This window comes from Wyeomyia smithii, chromosome 2, assembly GCF_029784165.1.
Source record: "Wyeomyia smithii strain HCP4-BCI-WySm-NY-G18 chromosome 2, ASM2978416v1, whole genome shotgun sequence".
Lineage (NCBI taxonomy): Eukaryota > Metazoa > Arthropoda > Insecta > Diptera > Culicidae > Wyeomyia > Wyeomyia smithii.
In genome coordinates, this window is record NC_073695.1 from 228,523,739 (window position 1) to 228,539,197 (window position 15,459).

Here is a 15,459-nt window from a genome sequence, read left to right on the forward strand (position 1 = left end):
ATCGTGCTCCATGTCATTTTTGCTAAAAAAAACAATCTCAAGAAACAGATTTTTTTTTTATTTGTTAGAGCACCGGCAATTTTGAATCGAGAGAGGAAAACCTCCATCAATATAATAAATTTTACTTGTAGCGGTAGGTAACATAAACAACATTTATTTAAATTTGGCTAGTTTTCAAAATGATTTGTATACGCGTAACCTCGGCACGGCAGTCAATGCGATTTGAACTGAAAAAAGTGTAGCGCTTGCTTGTTATACCATGAAAATCGGGATTTTCATGCAGTAATTGAGTTAATTTATTTAACTTTTGCAAATTGTCATTAAATGATATCTTATAAATGCTGATTCAAGATCAAGCTCTCAGCAGGTATAATTTATTTCTCATTAGAGAGACTTGCTTCTGAGCCTGGACAAATAGGATTACTCTGTGGTCTGAGGTCTTATCGAACAGTGTGAAAAGGATGGGTATGAGGCTTAATGTTTCTTCTTTTGATTAAAAATTTTCGCATGCATTTAGATTGATAGAATAAAACATTTCATAGCAATAGCTTTATATATAATTGATGAAATTTATCACGTTATGAACGGGAAAAGGAGAGAACTCAGCTTCAAGCCTTCAACGAATCCTGATACTCCTGATAACGCTTCTCTTGTTGCTGTTGTAGCTTCTGCAGTTTCTTCTGCTGCCCTTTACTAATTTCTTTACCTTCCGCGTCATGTGTCGGTAATCCACGGGCATCGAACGCTGAATACTTATCCGTTTCCGCTCGGAACATATCGATTGGGTTGATCTTTCGTTGCGCATCTTTGGCTGCTTGGGCTGCCAGTGCTTCCGCTTTTTTGCGTTCCTTCTCCGCCGCCTTCCGAGATTCTTCTGCTCGCTTGGCTTCCCGTTCCTTTAGCAAGACATCGCGGTCTACAAGTTTAAGCGCCGCTGCGCTACCTTCGCGATCTTCCAGACGTACGCCTAAATTCGGCAAGATATCGTCACGCAGCTGATCGCACAGGTCGAGAATGGCAGTAGCTTTCAGTGCACGTGCCTGCTCGCGTACGCCTTCGCGGAATTCGGCCAAAGCCGATAAGTACGGCATAACGGTTTCCTCGAGCTGCTTAAAACATGAAATCTAATTAAATAACCATACAGTATATTTTTTGTCACTTACGTCAGAGCTTCCGGCTGTCCCTCCAATGGGAAAACCAATTCCTCCTCGCGGTCCACTGATTGCGCCAAACGTATGCAGTAAATCGGTAATGTAGCTTGCGATACGTCTCAGTAGCAAGGCGTTCACTTTTTGTCTATAGTCACGAATATACACATTACTGTGGGACACCAGGTCCCTTAGAGTGTCCAACACCGTCCGAGTGTCGATGTTATCACAAAGAGCTTCGTGAACTGATTTTTTCGCGGCATTTAATTTGTCCTGCAGTTCAGCTTCAACTGTGGTCCAATTGTTGAATTGATCACGCGGTTTTCCGCTTACCACGTGCCGTGTCAAATCCTTTACATTAAGGAAAAATTCGTTTAGGAATCGTTCGTACTGTACGGCCATTTCCATTGTGTTTTCAGAGTAATCCAACGTATCTTTCCAGGAGTGTAGCAGAAAGGCTAATCGCAGCTGAGTAGCCGAGTGCTTTTGAAGAGCCTGTTGGATTGTGACGAAATTTTTCAGAGACTTAGACATTTTGCAGCCTGCAATTGTCAAATGCCCCGTGTGTAGAAAGTATTTCACCCACTCGGAAGTTCCATCATGCGCCTCACTCTGAGCCAATTCGTTATCGTGATGCGGAAATTTCAAATCCACACCACCAGTGTGAATATCGAGATAATCTCCGCATATATCCGAAGCCATTACAGAGCACTCGATATGCCACCCCGGGCGACCTTTACCCCAGGGACTGTCCCACCAAGGTTCACCCGCCTTGCTGCTTTTCCAAAGAGCAAAATCATTTGCGGAACGTTTTTCCAACAGCCTATCTTCTCCAGTACTTAAATCTCCTTCACCCTCCTGAAGGGACGTGGTATCGCCGTAAGCCTCCGGAACCAATTTAGCATAATAATGTTTTTCACGCTTATCAAATCCAGCTACGTCGAAATAAACCTGTAAATGTAATTTCGTTTTAACGAAAGAAAAACATTAACAACATTAGCAAACTTACTGATCCATTAGCCTCGTAGGCCAATCCGTTATCGATTATCTCCTGTATGTATTTTACAATCTGTGGAACATACTCGCTAACTCTGGTTAGTACATCGGGTGATAGCACATTAAGGGAGTTCATATCTTTATGGAACTCGTCCTCCCAGTAACGTGGTAGAGTTTCGAAAATTGAGTTCTCAGTAACCGTAGCTCCTTCCTTTTTGTCCAATAAATCCGCCAACGGATCTCTGGAGTCTTCCAAAAACTGCCGCTGGGCATCTTTAATTTGTCCATTTTGGCCGCTTTTCACAGCAATCGTAAGATTATCAACAGCGGCCGTCAGATTGTCCAGCATTCGTTCCATCATAACTTTTTTGTCTGGGTCGGTGGTCCCGCCTAGCTTTTCTCGGAAAGCATCCATCACTTCCCGATTGTCATTCAGAAGATCCTCCAACGAGGTTGTCTTCGCTACGTACCGTTCGTACAGGTAGTTCTGCCGGGCTCGCTTGATGATTTTATCGTCCACATCCGTTATATTCATCACGTATAGTACATTATATCCAAAGTAATCCGTCAGTACCCTACGGAGTATATCGAAGCTAATGTAGGACCGAGCATGTCCCATATGGGACGCATCGTAAACCGTCGGGCCACAACTGTACCACTTCACATTTCGGCCATCCCGGGGAACGAATAGTTCTTTCTGCCGGGTTAGACTATTGTACAGGCGCAGTTTGGGTTCTTCGTAAAGCGGGGTCGGCGTTTGCCACGTTGGTTGAACTCGTTTTGCCATGTTGTCGCAATGATGATTAAACTGTTACAAAAATGTTGGTTGACGCAATGCTTGCGATAGTTTATCACTCGTCAAAATGATATCACAAACCACTGTTTCTGGCCTTGCTCACGCAGCAAATAAAACTGGCTGGACACGCGATTAGTCACGAAGAGTGTTGTCGTTGTCGGCAAAATTTACACCGACCGGAGGATTTTGACAACAGCACAGCATGTGTTCAACGAACAGAGCTGCCAGTTTTTTTATTTTGTAATATGTGGAGGCGAATCCGACAAATTCCATTCGCTTTGACGGAGTCACAACTCACAAGAAATTTTTAAGGCTGTTCACACCTACGCGAAATCGAATTAAAGAGGAATGTGTAGGTAGACTCAAAATTTTGAGACAGTAAACTGACTGCGAAGTTAGTAAAAATATGGAAGGGATGGAGTTTTACATACATAAACGATCTGATTTGGCAAAAAAGATTGTCTAAGAAGAAGTAACGGTCAGTTTCTTATGATTATTACTAAAAGTGAAAACCTCTCCGATAACGAATAATAATGAAGATACCTGTTGAATTCTTTTTAATTTCAAATTCTTGAGAAGTGAAAGATGTATTGGCCCTGACACAAGTAAAAGGGATTTTTAAGGCTGTTCAAAAGCAAAAATATTTCTTTCCTTCACTTTCGCAAGCAAAAACCAAACCAATATCAATAGAGTCGTTAGGGCCAATTCTACTGATGGTTCAGCACTGAGACACTGTATTACTTACGTGCGCTGGCTACACTGGACACACTGAAATTCACTCTTCTTTATCGACCAAATGACAGATTTACTGCAGCCGCGGACACCGCACGTAAACGTCAAACTAACTCCTTTTCCAGCAAGATTCTTTCGATTTTCGCGACGTGTTGCGGTCTGTGTGCTTGCAAATTTCGGTGAAAATCTAGCGTAAAAATGCAAGGAGTGGCTATATTTATCGATGCCGAAATCGAAGATCAGGTATGTGACAAAATCACACATCATCGAGGTAGTTCTTGGGACAAACTATGTCCGAATATGACTACCTTCGGATAGCAAAAAGAATGAGGTTACATTACTGATCGAACGCTACGTATGTCGATGCTTTTCAGGCACAAGAGCTGAGGAAGTTCTTTAAGAAGCTCGGCGCAGAGATCAGTGAGGAGCAATCATCTAAGGGTATCGAAGATGACCTGCACAAAATCATTGGCGTTTGCGATGTTTGCTTCAAGGAGCCAAGTCCGCACACGGTCGAAGAAATCGATGCTGTGTTGAATAGCGTCGTGTCAATAATTGTTTCGATTCCGCTTGAGCGGGGCGAGAATCTTATTCTAGCTTTCTGCGAGAAGATGACCAAAGCGCCGGATCAAACTTTAGCGCGAGTTTGCTTACAATCGTGAGTTTTTCTTAAAAGCTGAAGAAATTTGACCTGAATCATTTGTTCGTTTTAGTTTGTGGCGTTTGTTTAGCAACCTAGAGGCAACTTCCCCACTGCGGTACCATGTTTACTATCACTTGGTTCAGGTGGCAAAGCAAGCTGACCAGGTAAAAGAAGTGTTCTCTGGCGTTGATCAGCTAAAAACGCAGTTCACTCAATGCCCACCGTCGAATGAACAGATGCAGAAACTGTACCGTCTGTTACATGATGTCCTTAAGGATACCAACAGTGAGCTGGCTTCCAAAGTAATGATCGAATTGTTGGGAACATATACTGCAGAAAATGCTTCCTACGCACGTGAAGACGCCATGAAGTGTATCGTGACGGCACTGGCCGATCCGAACACTTTTCTACTGGACCCCTTGCTCTCGCTGAAACCCGTCCGCTTTCTAGAAGGAGAGCTAATTCACGATTTACTGTCGGTGTTTGTGTCGGAAAAACTGCCAAGCTATTTGCAGTTTTACCAAAACCATAAGGAGTTTGTGAATTCTCAAGGTAATTTGGAGTACCTACGCGTTTAGAAATTAAAAATTGTCTGATTTTGTTTTTAACGTAGGTTTGAACCACGAGCAGAACATTAAGAAAATGCGTCTGCTGTCATTCATGCAGCTGGCGGAGAGCAATCCGGAAATGACATTTCAGCAACTGCAGGAAGAGCTGCAGATTGGTGAGAATGACGTTGAACCGTTCATCATTGAAGTGCTCAAAACTAAGTTGGTTCGTGCACGGATGGACCAAAAGGCCCGAAAGGTGCACATATCCAGTACTATGCATCGAACCTTCGGGCGGCCACAGTGGCAGCAATTGCGTGATTTGTTGCACGCATGGAAAGCTAATCTTACCCTTGTTCAGGAAAATATGAAATCCGTTGCCGAGGCACAGGTTGAACTAGCTCACAAGCAGTAAGTCGGTTTCTAGTGCAGTACGAAAATAGTGAGACGTCTCCCGATAGAAGCAAAAACAGACAATTATCAATCGGAAAGTGTGACTAAAGTAAATTAAAGTGATCATTTCTCTTTCGCCTTAGTCTGCTGCAGCAAACGGGCGGAAGATTCAAAAGCGCGAGTGACTACTTAAAAAAAAACAGACTAAAAGGACCTTAGTAAAAGGCTTACCGTGTGAGGAGGCGCCGTTCTACCAAGGCCTAGGGGTTTGGCCAACGGTTGGCAGTGCGCTGTTCTTAGTGGGAGGGTTGTTTCGTTCATTACACAAAACTGGATCGATAGTATATAGATGATAATCGCTAAGCTTGTATTAATTGCAAATTTCATAAATAATATATACATTTTTTAGATATGAACGAAACTAAAGCAATTGTTTCTTTTTTTTACTTTGGTTTATTAACTCATTTAAGTAAAAAAATAGTGTCTGTACATGTAGTAGGTACATAATACATTAAATTCGCTTTTTACGCTGTTGGCTTCTGACTGTACGTTTCAGAAGCGCTAATACACTTTGCATTGGTTTCCTAATCATCTTCTGTATGGGAAACTGACTATCGCGATCGGGTGTTTAGAGTGGAACAAATTAGGCATCAAATTCTATTTAATAAAAAAAATAAGGGGAAAGTGTAAAAAATCTTTAAAAATTGGGTCACGTGCTTTATGGACGGCCCAAAATAAAAAATGAGTGCTAGATTCGTTTTCAGCACCCCAAAATTAAGTAAATACCCAATTTTTGACGCATTTATCGACACTTTTTTTGCTTGGCCAGCCTTTGTATGAAGTCGCCCCACTGTGCGATGGTCCTCCGGCGAGAAAGGGGGTTGGGGAAGGCCCAACCAGCCGCCCCTGAAAACAATTTGTTAAAAACAATGTAAGAGATAATAAGAATCGGAACAACCGGCATCGACTTTGTTGGACAGGACAGAAGGTATGGAAAAGCGGGCACCGGGCGGCTACTTTCTACCAGAGTTGTGGCACCACAAGCGAGCTGGGAACCGGCTTTATAGTACTGGGCAAGATGCGCCAACGCGTGATCGGGTGGCAGCTGATCAACGCAAGGATGTGCATGTTGAGGATAAAGGGCAGGTTCTTCAACTACAGCATCATTAACGTGCACTGCCCACATGAAGGAAGACCCGACGACGACGCAGTGCGAATATAGATTCGAACCACTACCTAGTAGCTGTGTGCATGCGCTCAAAACTATCGACGGTGTATAACACCCGCCAAAGTCGAATGCCGCGACAAAATATTGAGCAACTGCGGGACGCCGAGGCCGCACAGGAATACGCGCAGCAGCTGGAGGCAGAGCTACCCACGGAAGAGCAGCTTGGCGCAGCTACCCTTGAAGATGGCTGGAGGAGCACTGCTGTAACGCATACTAGGTACAAGGGTAGGTCGAGCGTAGGCTCAAACGCAACCCCAAATCCTTTTGGAAATATGTTAGCGAACAGCGCAAAGATGATGGCCTTCCTTCGAGTATGCACTTAGACGGTGTCACTGCGAACTCTGTCGAGCAAATCTGCCATTTGTTTTCGCGAAAATTTTCTAGAGTATTTGTGAACGAACGGTTAACGACGGATGAAATTAGGACCTGTACAGAACGTGTCCCCTTTCTTGGCCGTGCACTGACTAACCTCTCCATTGGTTATAGCGCGGTAACATTGGCCGCCTCGAAACTCAAGTCTTCCATGTCCGCTGGACCAGACGGCATTCCATCCGTTTTCCTTAAAAAATGCATTGGTAGTCTGGCTTCCCCGATGAGTCGTCTATTCGCTCAATCAATTCGCACTGGCGTCTTTCCCTCGGTCTGAAAATCGGCGTACATGTTTCCAGTGCACAAAAAAGGCCATAAAAGTAACATCGACAACTACCGTGGAATCTCCGCACTTTGCTCCATATCGAAACTCTTCGAGCTCGTTGTGTTTGAACCTACTTTTTCGTTCTTCAAGCAGTACATCGTCGACGAACAACACGGGTTCATGCCTAAGCGATCAACGGCCACAAATCTCCTGACGCTCACATTCTACGTAATGGACAGCTTTGACGACCAGTCTCAGACGGACGTCATCTACACGGACCTATCCGCCGCTTTCGATAAACTGAACCACCGAATCGCCGTGGCTAAACTCGCAAAGCTTGGCATCGGAGGCTCACTGCTTCACTGGTTTCAGTCGTATTTGTCTGACCGGCGGCGAGTTTTTTTCGACATCTTTTTCCGCTAACTCAGGCATTCCGCAAGGCAGTCATCTCGGGCCTTTGATATTCCTGATTTACTTAAACGACCTCAATTTTCGACTTCAGGGCCCTCGGCTGTCATTCGCTGACGACCTTAAACTGTTTGCCAAGGTAAAAACTCCGTCAGATGCCGCAGCGCTCCAGAACCAGTTAAGGGTTTTTGCAGAATGGTGCGCGGACAACCGCATGCAATTGAACGCTGACAAATGCGAGATAATAACATTCTCCAGAAAGCGTAGTCCACTGAATTTCAACTACAATTTGTCAAATACACCTCTGCGACGCACAAACTGTGTGAAGGATTTGGGAGTATTGCTTGCCTCAAAGCTAAGCTTCAAACAACATATGACATTCATAATTGACAAGGCTAGCAGAAACTTGGGATTTATTATGCGTATCGCCAAAAACTTCAACGACATCTATTGCCTGAAGGCACTGTATTGCGCTTTGGTGCGCTCCAACTTGGAATACTGCGCTTCAGTGTGGAATCCCTACAACCTGAATGGAGTATAATGAATCGAGTCAGTGCAACGAAGATTTGTTCGCTTTGCGCTCAGAAGACTTCCGTGGAACGACCCTTTTCGACTACCTAGCTACGAACAGCGATGCAGACTCATCGACTTGGATACACTGCAAATCCGTCGGGACATATCCAGGGCAATATTCGTCGCGGACGTGCTTACCTCACGAATAGATTGTCCGGCAATTTTCGAGCAACTCAATATTTACGTTAGACCACGCATGTTGCGAAATAGCCTCTTCCTTCACGTTCAGAATAGGCGAACGAAATACAGTAGCTTCAGCACGATAACTTGTCTTCAGCGCCATTTCAATCGTTTCGCTACAAGCTTCGATTTCGAAACCAGCCGCGAGATGCTAAAGACCCGCTTTCTGACTTTAGCATGTAATTTTTAGCATAGTATTATCATTTGGGCCACAAGGCCTGTTGATGTAGTTTTTACAAATAAACAGAAACGGGCGATATAAAGGGCCCCGAATGCTAGAAATGACTGGTTTGACGGTGAATGCAAACGGTTAGTCGAGGAGAAGAATGCAGCACGGGCGAGAATGCTGCAACACCGTACGAGAGCGAACGTGGAACGATAGCGACAGGCACGAAACAGCCAAAACTCGGTCCTCCGAAGGAAGAAGCGCCAGCTAGAGGACCGAGACCGCGTAGCGATGGAAGAGCTGTACCAAGCTAACGACACTCGGAAGTTCTACGAGAAGCTGAACACCTCCCGCAAAGGCTTCGTGTCGCAAGCCGATATGTGCAGGAGCTTGGACGGCAGCCTCCTTACAGACGAGTGTGAAATAAGGTGGAGAAGCAATGGCTAGAGCCGTGCACTGGGTCATTGGGGCTTATGACGGATGTCACCTCACGGTAAGAACGAAGTGAAAAAATCTCACGGTGAAAAAAGACGCGTGCAAATCAAATGGGAATCACTTTCACCGTGCCTATTACGGTTGTCAACTGACCGTGAAGTGACTCATGTAATAAGCCCCATTGTCAAGGTTTGGGAGGAAGAACCAGTACCGGAGGAGTGGATGGAGGGTATTGTGTGCCCCATCTATAAAAAAGGCGACAAGCTGGAGTGCTGCAACTATCGGGCAATCACTCTGCTGAACGCCGCATACAAGGTACTCTCCCAAATACTCTGCCGTCGACTATCACCATTTGCGAAGCAGTTCGTGGGGCACTACCAGGCGGGATTCATGAGTGCCCGCGCCACCACGGATCAGATATTCGCGGTTCGGCAGGTTATGTAGAAATGCCGCGAATATAACGTGCCCACACATCATATATTCTTTAAATCGGCGTACGACACAATCGATCGGGACCAGCTTTGGCAAATTATGCACGACTACGGATTTCCGGACAAACTGACGCGGTTGGTCAAAGCGACGATGGATCGAGTGATGTGTGTAGTTCGTGTTTCGGGGGCACTCTCGAGCCCCTTCGAAACCCGAAGAGGTCTAAGGCAAGGTGATGGTCTCTCGTGCCTACTGTATAACATTGTCCTGGAAGGTGTCATTAGAAGAGCGGGGATTGACACGAGTGGCACGATATTCCCAAAGTCGGTTAAACTGTTTGGTTTCGCCGACGATATCGACATTGTGGCTCGGACCTTTGTGAAGCTGGCGGATACGTACATCGGACTAAAGGCTGAAGCCAATCGTCGTTTTAGTTGTCGATTTGGTTAGCTTCACCTCAGACCATCTTGTGCATGGATCGACGGCTACCAGGAGATAGTAGCCAATGACGAGTACAGCGTAGTCGATGTGGACTCGGAACCACGGCTGGCCTGGAATGGGCCATAACTACGAATTACGACACTGCCTCAGTTGAAGCCTTAACTTTAATAGCACAATGATTGCAGTGTCGAACAAAGTCGTTGATTTCGATAGTACACGTAACTCTAAGTGACTGTCACCATGTACTTTGAGATGAAACCTGCATTTTTTCAGCCTTTTGAGTAGTTGATAAGAAACCCTGCATGCGACTTCCGTTCTTTGCCAGTTCGTTGATAAACAGGTGAACTCCAGAAACGTCCGCGATGAGACTGTTGATCATTCGTTGAAATACCATTAGCACTGGCTTGACTCCAGAAGTAAGGCGGCTGAAGAAAAACAAATTTCTATTCGTATTGATGGTCAAAAGTTGTTTCGACTATTTAGAACTACAAGTAAGCGTCCAGTTTGGTCATCCGATTTCCTCACGATACTAAATGGGGCTACCCTTAACCGTTATGTATTAAATTGTTAATAAAACAACGAAAGTCTATTATCTCAAAGATTACACGACTTATTTGAACATAACTAGTGTCATACGAACGAGTCATCTCTCAAATTTACAAATAACAAACTTCATAACAATTTGATACGTGGCTCAAAAGTTATGGAAAGAGAAAAAATCCAAAGACTATTTAAAACTATACCCTCATTGATCTATATTTGTGGTCTCAACATAATTTAAATGTGGTATCGTACTATTTGAACGTTCCCGATATCGCTCGTGATTAAATTGTTCGAAATTAACAGTCATTTTGCCATTTCTTAAGCACTAACATTACGTCAAATTTCATATTTTATACTTCAATTCCAACATCAATATTTTAGAACCCAAAGAGTGAATATACATTTATTGGATTGAAGCGTTTATGTAAATCTATTTTAACAAATAAAAGTTTGAATGAGAAAGGCTGAGTCTGACCGCTAGGTGGATTAATTTAGGTTTTTAAAAAATGGTGGATATCATTTTCCAGGATCCTTTCAAGTACTGGCTGTGTTAGTGTAGACTAGACTAGACTAGACTATCGGAATTGAGTGAAATGGAACAGGTCCTCTTGAACAGAAGTTAGGCTTGCTTCCAGGTTCGAGATAGTGAAATAGAGCTGAGCCTTGGTGCGTTTGCACTCTTCCAAGGTCCAAGGGTTACTTATCTCCCGCTGAATCATCCAGCCTGGATGTCCGAAAATGTTCTCAAGAATCTTGACCGTGTCTTCAAATTTTGAATCCTTGGGAAGCGGATGGGTGTTTAGCTTCCGGAGGAGTATATTTACCGCATTATTCAGCTGGTCTGCATCGTTCTCGAAGAGACAGTGACAGCGGTCCGTTCTCTTCATCGAATACAAACTTGGTGGTGTTTGTTGAGAATGACTCCAAAATCTTCAAAATACAACCCCGGGGTTCGATGCTAAAGTTGCTGCTCCTGTGCTTTCATCTGTTGCTGAAGTTAGGCCATCTTGAGAATAATTTCTCGAACTTCCGGCAGCAGCTGATCAACACCGTCTCCTGCCATGCTCGCGGATTCTTGAGGTACTGGTCCTCCGAAAACCAAAGTATGCACGATTTCCTGCCATAATGCGTCGATGAGATACTCTGCTACTATCGTTATCGGCAGTTACCAGTAAGCTCAGGTACAAGATCATCTACTGGTACTGATGACCAGTCCAATCCGTTAGGCTTCGGCCTTTAGTCGTACGTATTCAAGCCAAACAGTTGGACCGACTTTTGCGATACCGTCCCACTCGTGTCAATCCCTGCTCTTCTTATGACACCTTCCAGGGCAATATTCAACAGTAGGCTCGAGAGACCATCAACTAGCTTTAATCCAGTAGCAAAGTAAAGACCATGTCTCGGAGAACTGTGTAGTTCGCGCCGTTATCGTTAGACACGGTGTTCAGGTTATTTGGCCCGATTACATTGCATTTCGTTCATCCTGAGCATTCATGTCTCCGATGGCGATTTAAACATCCCGTCGTGGGCAGCAACATCCCGTAGACCTTTCTTCTCGTCGTCGAGTCTGCTTTCATGTGAGCAGTGCACGTCGATGTTGCTGTAGTTGAAGAGCCAGCCCTTTATCCTCAACTTACACATTACCTTACGTTGATCGGCTGCCACCCCATCACGCGTTGGCGCATCTTGCCCAGTACTATGATGAAGCCGGTTCCTCAAATCTGGTAGAAAGTAGGTGGTAGCCCGCTTTTCCATACCTTCTGTCCTGTCCAACAAAGTTCCTACTGCACTACGACTTCGAAGTTGCGTGGATGTACATGGCTCATCGTAGATTATCTTGTCGCATCCTGGAAAGCAGAGCGATTTGCAGTTCCGTGTCCCAAGTTTCCAATTGTAGTCCTAATTTCGTTACCTAGGTCAATGCCGATTGTTCCGATTCTTATTACCTCTTACGTTGTTTTTAAGAAATTGTTTTCAGGGGCGGCTCGTTGGGCCATCCCCAACCCCCTTTCTCACCGGGAGACCAGCTCCATTAAGTGTCAGCTCCGTTAAGAGTCCCACGCGGACACCAGAACGTTGATCAGCCGCCCCTAATATGGAGCTCATTTTGGGCCGCACCATCTTGGTGAACAGATGCTCGGGTTGGCGAAGCATTACCTCTACCGCCGAGGTATGGTTTACGCAGCACAACTTCTCACTTAAACATTGTCGGATGACAACATTGCCCAGGCAACACGAACCACTCGTGTCCATGTTTCAGCTGGCAGTCTAGTGTAATCATATGACCCGTGGAGGTGTGAGATAGGAACTTGTGAGGGCCGGAGCTTAGTTTTAGGCTCCATCCAGGTTGCCCACCCCCTATTTGAAGTCCAGCTTTTAATGGCGCCGTTGTTGATCATATCTTCAAATTTGCATTTCACTAACTGCAACCGAAATATTGACGTTTGATGTCCTAATTTTTTTTTATGAATCTTGACCGGGTTTTTAGACTTAACATCCTTGGAAAGCTTAGCTGGTTTTTTAAATTTCATGTGATCTATGGCGACCTAGACACTAGATATGGTCAGCAATGCACTAGTTTCTGAATTTGAATTGATTTTATTTCTTCGATAGTATCGTACAGACAATCCTTAATAACGTTTGCGGTAAAAAATGGACTTTTTTTCAGATGGTAAGGAAAAAAAATCTAACACAGATAATTGAGTTGAATGATTTTCCCATTAATGGTAATTATATTATCTTATTTGCAAAAAAATTCTACGCCCTTACGAGCGGCCTTCCGGCAGTTAACCGGAACATTCGTCATAGCGGACGAAAACATGCGTGTAGGCATGTTTTCAAGCTCTTTCTTTTTTTTATTAGGTCCTCCTCCATTTTCGCGACTAAATTATTGGAATTATTGCACTTCAAGTTTGCCCAGAAATTCTCGAAGGGACGCAGCTGGGGGGCGTTGGGCGGATTCGCCGACTTCGGTACCACATCGATATTCAGCCGCTCCATCTCCTCCAACGATTGCTTCGAGTAGTGGGCCGACGCCAAATCTGGCCAGAACACCGTGTCTTCGCCCTTATGGTATTTCTTGATGAGCGACGTAACTTCCGGCAGGCACTTCGTACTATAAATTTCTCCGTTCACGGCCACCCCGGATCAAAAAAGAGCAGCTTTGACATCCTTTTATCGCTGGTTGTCAGCCACAGCCGCAATTTCTTGGGGAACTTACTTCACCTCGGTACTCACTTCCTTCGTGGGGGAGGTAAAATACGAAGTGCCCTGCTAATCGTTGCCATCCAGGGTGAGATAGGTCTCGTCGTCCGTCAGTACTGCCACGTGGTGATTCACCGGGAAAATCGGCTTGACGATCTTATTCAACCGCTGTCGCTGCGTCATTGCCTGCAGCTCCGAGACCAGTGGACGGCACTGCCGCTTCCTGACATGTATGTCCATGTTCTCCAGATACTTTTTCACTGTTTTACCGCATGCACCAACCTCCGGGGTCCCTCAGGGTCGTTGGCCATTGTCGTTGTCCAATAGTGTCAAAATGTTGTAGATGCCGCAACGGGCATACCCGGCGTCCATAAAGTGCCGCACGATGTCCGTTTTTGACGCGGCGGGCTACCGTTCTTCGAACGCGCACACTACTGAACGGAGTAGCTTCACTTTTTTCACCATCACAGTTAGAGTTTGACTGACAGAGCTCTCAATTTTTTTTGCTGACTTATGAGTTACTACCCAAGTAACAATCCTAATGCGATTTAGTTTTATTTATATTTTATGGTAGTTTTATTAAAGCATTACTAATTATATATCGAGTTTTATCACAAGGTTTTTTAAGAACTTGTGGTTTTTATTTATCAGCAGTTTCCAAGAGTGATTAACGAACACTTGAAGAGTCCTCCATAAAACTTCTTCATCAATAAGTCTAATGAACCTAGGGAGCGGTTTTTAAACCTACTTAATATCCCTTTTAAAATACCTATGAGAAACTTCCATAAAACTTCATGAGAGTTTTACGATAGTTTTATGGTACTTATCTTGAAGATAAATCTATCTTGAAAATGTGCCCAAAATTTTTTTTAAGCCCATTTTGTCTCATGAAAGAGAAAACATTCGTGAAAGAAAAGAATCTAAAATAAACAAACATTTTTCAGCTCATTCAAGCAACTAACTCCTTATGTCAAGTCAACCTACATCATATTTAATCAAATCAATTAAGCGTGTATACTTTTGTTGAGAATAAGCATCAAAAAATTAAGTTCATGCCCCTGCTTCATCCATAATGTTACATTTCTTCATTTTGCCCATTCATGTTTTAAGGCCCTAACCTGTAACCGATTTGAGAAATTAAAAACATGTAAAAGAAACAAGAAATTTAAGCAATTAACCATGGGCTTGGATGCAGCAATCATTCCTATGAGTAATTCTTCCGGTGTCACCACCATTTGCTTGTAAACGTTGTTGAAATCCTTCACTACATTATTATTGCCTGTGGGCTTTCATAGCTTGCGTTTCTTTGGAGGTGGCACTGGATTGTCTTTCACTTCAGTATCAGGCCATATCTCCATCCGTTCGAGCTCATAATCAGCTTGATGTTTTACTGTAAACGAACAGCTGTCAAGCGGTAGAGGGAACTATCCCAGATAAAATTTGTTTGTCTTGAAAAGTTCAAACAAGTTTTATTCAAGCGCAAGTATTTTTCTCCGAGAATGCAATAAGTAAATGCCAGCTTATCGAGATACTAAAAAATCTTATTAGTCTTGTACAAGAAGTTTTAGTTAGAAGCCGTCTTATGAGAGATTAATATTTATAAAACCATCGACAAATATGGCGAACAGACTGTGATTGACTCTGTCAAAATAATAGCCATTTGTAATTAAACGGTAATAAAAGACCGTGATTCTCAATGCTACTAATAATTCTTGCAGTTTAGTAGTGAATGTTGACCATGATGAACACAAAGTTTAGTAAAATTTTTCATAGTCCAGCAAACCTGAAAATCAGATATTTTTCTTATTTTATAAATAAATTATTTATTTGGCAGTAATATCATGGCGCGTTGAAAATTACAAACTTTTTTGCCACATAACACGTATAAACTTAACTCGGCAATTAAAAATTCTCCTATATGAATTTGAAGATACGTGAAGATTTACCTACCTATTTTATTTA

General features: G+C 43.7%; 2 protein-coding genes across 2 annotated transcripts; one reads left to right on the plus strand and one right to left on the minus strand.

Moving 5' to 3' along the window:
* Window positions 1-249: 249 nt before the first annotated feature.
* On the minus strand, window positions 250-3,129 carry LOC129721594 (cysteine--tRNA ligase, cytoplasmic). Its single transcript, XM_055674347.1, has 3 exons — window positions 2,158-3,129; window positions 1,164-2,099; window positions 250-1,106 (listed from the first exon to the last, which is right to left on the minus strand). Exons 1-3 carry the CDS (start codon window positions 2,929-2,931, stop codon window positions 609-611), a joined length of 2,208 nt encoding a protein of 735 aa, XP_055530322.1. The 5' UTR covers window positions 2,932-3,129; the 3' UTR covers window positions 250-608.
* Window positions 3,130-3,740: 611 nt separating this feature from the next.
* LOC129721846 (eukaryotic translation initiation factor 3 subunit M) lies at window positions 3,741-5,682 on the plus strand. The gene is made up of 4 exons (XM_055674902.1): window positions 3,741-3,915; window positions 4,047-4,330; window positions 4,386-4,867; window positions 4,929-5,682. The coding sequence occupies exons 1-4, from the start codon at window positions 3,871-3,873 to the stop codon at window positions 5,276-5,278; spliced, it is 1,161 nt and encodes a 386-aa protein (XP_055530877.1). The 5' UTR covers window positions 3,741-3,870; the 3' UTR covers window positions 5,279-5,682.
* The last annotated feature ends 9,777 nt before the right edge of the window (window positions 5,683-15,459 follow it).